This window comes from Hippocampus bargibanti, linkage group LG04, assembly GCF_051943395.1.
Source record: "Hippocampus bargibanti isolate YZ-2025 linkage group LG04, ASM5194339v1, whole genome shotgun sequence".
NCBI lineage: Eukaryota > Metazoa > Chordata > Actinopteri > Syngnathiformes > Syngnathidae > Hippocampus > Hippocampus bargibanti.
The window spans coordinates 23050529-23055306 of record NC_142737.1 but is presented as its reverse complement, the minus strand read 5'-3'; the positions used below and the strand labels follow the sequence as shown (position 1 = coordinate 23055306).

General features: G+C 49.4%; 1 protein-coding gene across 1 annotated transcript; it reads right to left on the bottom strand.

The window, feature by feature from the left end:
* Nucleotides 1-1918: 1918 nt before the first annotated feature.
* Nucleotides 1919-4433, bottom strand: LOC148899489 (protein CFDP2-like). The gene is made up of 3 exons (XM_088993949.1): nt 3816-4433; nt 3127-3275; nt 1919-1958 (listed from the first exon to the last, which is right to left on the bottom strand). Exons 1-3 carry the CDS (start codon nt 4431-4433, stop codon nt 1919-1921), a joined length of 807 nt encoding a protein of 268 aa, XP_088850075.1.
* Between the last annotated feature and the right edge of the window lie 345 nt (nt 4434-4778).

Here is a 4778-nt window from a genome sequence, read left to right as displayed (position 1 = left end):
CCTGCTTTTTTGGGGTCCACCGTTTTGGGGTCCACTTTTTTCCCGCTTCCATTTCACTTGAGGGGCACCGTAGAAGGAAAAAAAAAACCAACTATGCGTTCTGTCTTAATGTTTTGCATTCCCTCGCAAAGCGTTCCCACACAAAACGTTGTATTCTCTTGGAAAGTGTGTGTCCTGGATCTGTCTTGGATCTTCCTGGGATATGCAGCTATCAATCCATCAATTTTCTATACAGCTTATTAGGGTCGTGGGGGTGCTGGTGCCTATCCCAGCCGTCTTGGGAGGAGGGGGGCACCCAGAATTGGTTGCCAGCCGATCACAGAGCACACAAAGACAAACATCGGTCACTCTCTCACTCCGATGGACAATTTGGAGTGTTCAATCTGCCTGCCATGCATGTTTTTGGAATGTGGGAGGAAACCGGAGCACCTGGAGAAAACCCGTGGAGAACATGCAAACTCCACACAGGGAGGCCGTAGCTGGACGCGAACCGGTGACCTCTGCACTGTGAAGCCGGCGTGCTAACCACTCGACTACCAGGGCGTAGACATGCAGGTGTATCTCTGTTTATTGTTTCATTTATTGTTTATATTTTGAGGTGCTTTGTTGCCTAAAAAGTGTTCGATAAATAAAGTTTTTGTGATTGTTGGTCTATTGATGTATCAATTGATTGATTAAATTTTATTCCAACATGGATTCATGGCTATTAATACACGGCAGCCAATTTGTGTCCAAATGTGTTCATAAAGCTAAATGTAGCTGTTGCAGCTTTTAGTAGTGTTTGTAGTACAAAATTTAGGGTATTCATCACAAACGTGTAACAATTTGTATTTTCTCCAAAAGAACTGTGGATTTTTCCTTTTCTCGGATGAATGTCACTGTTCCTAAACCAGTGCCAAATCACAGCCTTCTTAGTCTTTAGACAACGATGCAATGGTTACATCCCATCACTGCCATGTGATTGTGATGCCTGGTCACCATTATATACACCAAGAGCAGGTGACATCAAAGGAGAGTCTCTGCCCCGTGGAGTCAGCAACCCCCTTTTGCAAGATTGTAATTAAAGATAGGGGGCCGCACAGAAATGTCTCACAGAGGAAATAATTATGTAGTCTGCAAGGGAAGAGGGAATGTGTATGGGAGCCAAAAAAAATCAAGGTGGACAGAAGGAGGAGGAGGAACTGTGTGTAGTGGAAAAGGAGTGCACATAGGAAAGCTGAATGGTGCAGGGAAATGTGATGGTGGTCAAAATGGGTGCTGAGAACTGTGGGTCATTTTTATCGCTTCACATTCATAATCCAACAACACACACACAGAGACGCACGCACACACACACACACACACAGACACACACTCTTCTAGCTGTCCATCATAGGTGATGTTGGGGGGGGGGGCTTAGCGACGATGTCGCTGGTGCCACTTTTCATGGGCATAGAGCCCAATCCTTGAGCCGCAGACACGTCCGCAGATGGAACATGGGAGGCCGGATGGCAGGGGGGTACCAGCCGCCCGCTGGTGCCGTTGAATGCGTCTCTCTAATTGTCTGTCTATGTGGATTTGATGTATTTTAGAGACTATCCTGGCACTAGTGGTCTGCCAGGTTTGTCGGTTTGAGGCCAAAGCTTCGAGCTCCGTGATGTTGATGTTGGCTCGTTTGAGGAGGTCCCTGGTGTAGCCCTTGAGGCGTCGCTTTTGCCCCCCTGCAGAGCGCTTCACATCTTTCAGCTGTCCATAGAGGACTTGGCGGGGCAGGCGGTGATCGGGCATGCGGATGGTGCGTCCAATCCACCGAAGGTGTTTTTTTGCAACTGCTGCTTCCATGCAGATGGAATTTGTGCGCTGAAAGATGTCTGAGTGAGGAACTCGATCTTCCCAGGACAGGCCAAGGATCTTCTGCAGGCTCCGGATGTGGAAGGCCTCAAGGGCAGTTAAGTGCCGGCGGTATGTGGTCCATGTTTCTGCCCCATAGAGGAGAGTGGACAGACATACTGCGCTGTATACGGCAATCTTGGTTCCAATTCTCAGGTTACGGTTCATAAACACTCTGCTGCGTAAACGTCCAAACAATGATGAGGCTTTATTTATACGATTGTGTATTTCAATGTCAAGGGAGCAATTGGTGGACAAAGTGGAGCCAAGGTAGGTAAAACAATCCACTACATTTAGTGAAATGCCATTGATGTGAAGGATGGGTGGTGTGGGAGTTTGAGACACAGGTTGGAACATGAGCTCTGTTTTTTTTATGTTGATCTGGAGACCAAAAGACTGGTACAAGTTAGAAATGGTATTGAGAGCATGCTGCATAGATTCTGAGCTGTGAGCTAGTACAGCACAGTCATCAGCATACTGAAGTTCGCAGATGTGGCAGATATTTGTCTTTGTGTGGGCCTGAAGCCGTCTGATGTTGAAGAGGTTTCCATCGAGGCGGTACTCCACGCGGAGGCCATCTTCATGTCGGATGCCTTGGTGAAATAGGCACGTGATGGCAGAAAGGAGGATATTAAAGAGTGCTGGAGCCAAGACACAGCCCTGCTTCACCCCAGCGTTCACCCCAAAGAGCTCTGACTGGAGCTCTCCGAAAAGTACTCTGGCTTGCATCCCGTCATGCAGCTGCTGGAGGATGCGAAGAAACTTGGGTGGAACCCCAAGTTTGGAGACGTGCTTCCATAGCAACTCACGGTTGAGGGTGTCAAATGCTTTGTTGAGATCTATGAAGGCTATGTAGAGGTCCAGGTGATGTTCTCTGCTCTTCTCCATAAGCTGCCTTAATACAAAAATCATGTCTGTGGTGGATCTTGTCTTCCGGAAACCACACTGCGTTTCTGGAAGCACAGACTCTGAGAGATGCTTGACCAACCTACTGAGCATGATTTTGGACAGAATTTTCCCTGCGGTGGAGAGGAGAGAGATTCCTCGGCTATTCCCACACGCTGTTTTGTCCCCTTTTTGTAGATTACAATGATGTTGGCATCCTTCCAGTCCTGTGGGAGCTTCCCGTGTTCCCAGATGTTATAGATAAGGAGGTGCAGACGGCGCGTGAGGAGATAACCTCCATGTTTGTAAACTTCTGCAGGGATGCCATCAGGTCCAGCACTTTTGTTGTCCTTAAGGCTCATGATGGCTTGCCTGGTCTCTAAAAAGGACGGTGGGGTGTCGAGGCTCATGATTGGCGGCAGGTCTGGAAGATTGTCCAGAATTTTTGAGTTGACGGGGTTGGTGGTGTTGAGAAGGGTCTCGAAATCGTTAGCCCAGCGAGCAAGGATCTGATGGCGGTCCTTAAGGAGCACAGAGCCATCAGCAGATTGCACTGGAGAAAGTTTTTGCTTTCTAGGGCCGTACAGTTCTTGGATGGCATTGTAGAAACCCTGGGTGTTGTTACAGTCTGCCAGATATTGGATCTCATGTGCCTTCTGCAACCACCAGGTGTCCTCCATGACACGGAGTGCCCGCTGGGTTGCTGCCCTTGCTTCAGTAAATATTGCTTTCCGGGTGTGAGATGTGGGACAGGACAGAAGAGCTTTGTGGGCCTCTTGTTTTGCTTTTAGAATTGACTGTATTTCATCCGAGTTTGAATCGAACCAATCCTGGTGTCTTCTCCTTGACTGTCCAAGCACTTCTGAGGCTGTGCTGTAAATAGCCTGACGCAGAGCTTGCCAGTCGACCGGTTCCTCTGGGATCTTGTAGAGTTTTTCGGCAAGGAGACGTTGAAGGTTGGCTTTGATGGTGGGGTTGGTCAGTGCTGTGCAGCAGAGCTTTCCGTTGGGAGCTGTCCTTGGACGACGGGGATGTATGCGTATGAGGAGTTTGGATCTGACCATATGGTGGTCAGTCCAACACTCAGCTCCACGCATGGCACGGGTGATAAGGACATCCTGTATGTCCTTCTGACGGACAATCACATAGTCCAGGAGGTGCCAATGTTTGGAGCGGGGGTGCTGCCAAGTGGTCTTGAACCTGTCTTTCATTTGGAAGATGGTATTAGTAATGACCAGGTGATGCTCTGCACAGAGGGAGAGTAGCCGAAGGCCATTGGTGTTCATCTTTCCCACTCCATGCTGGCCAATAACTTTATTCCATACGAGATGTTCCATGCCCACCCTCGCATTGAAATCCTCCATGATGAGGAGCTTATCCGTGGCCGGAGTTTTCTGCAGGATGGTGTCCAGAGCTCCGTAGAACTCGTCCTTGACAATGTGGTTGGCATCCAGAGTTGGTGAGTAAGCACTGATGAGCGTAGCGAAGCGTCCCTTTGCCAAGGGAATGCGCCAGGTCATCAGCCTTTCATTGATGCCAATAGGGGATACCGAAATGCATTGCAGCAGTTGGGACTTCACAGCAAAGCCAACTCCATGGATACGGCGGTTGCCTTCGGGGACCCCTTTCCAGAAGAATGTGAGGGCTGCAATGTCGATGTTGTATCTTGCGAGCTCCATGGCTACAAGTGCTGTCCTCCGGTGGGGCCTCTCAGTGGTTTGAGCCAGGTCCAACAGCGTGCGGACATTCCACGAAGCAATGCTTAGTTTTTTTGTGATTCGTTTTTTGAAGTTTCGACCGCAGGAGGGATGCTCCGACGATTGCGGTTTACCGTCCGGAGTGTGGAGAGCAGACAATTTTTAGACCACTTTTTCTAGGTCCTTCCCCATCACAGGGGTGAGCAGTGTGGAGCTGCTCAGACACAATGGAAGCTGCCGAGGAGATGCGCTGCTCCATCCCGCACTATCAACGACCATCACTCCATTGTCGCCTGTGTGCATGGTTTGGCTAGGCACTTCCAGCCA

What these genes read in the sequence shown, in the direction of transcription:
- LOC148899489 (XM_088993949.1), bottom strand. Translation starts at nt 4,433, where the DNA reads ATGGAGCTCGCAAGATACAACATCGACATTGCAGCCCTCACATTCTTC. An exon ending in GTTGGACTGACCACCATATG is followed by an intron (nt 3,276 to 3,815) that starts GTCAGATCCAAA and finishes GTGCTCCTTAAG; the next exon opens with GACCGCCATCAGATCCTTGC. An exon ending in CCGTCCTTTTTAGAGACCAG is followed by an intron (nt 1,959 to 3,126) that starts GCAAGCCATCAT and finishes TCTATGGGGCAG; the next exon opens with AAACATGGACCACATACCGC.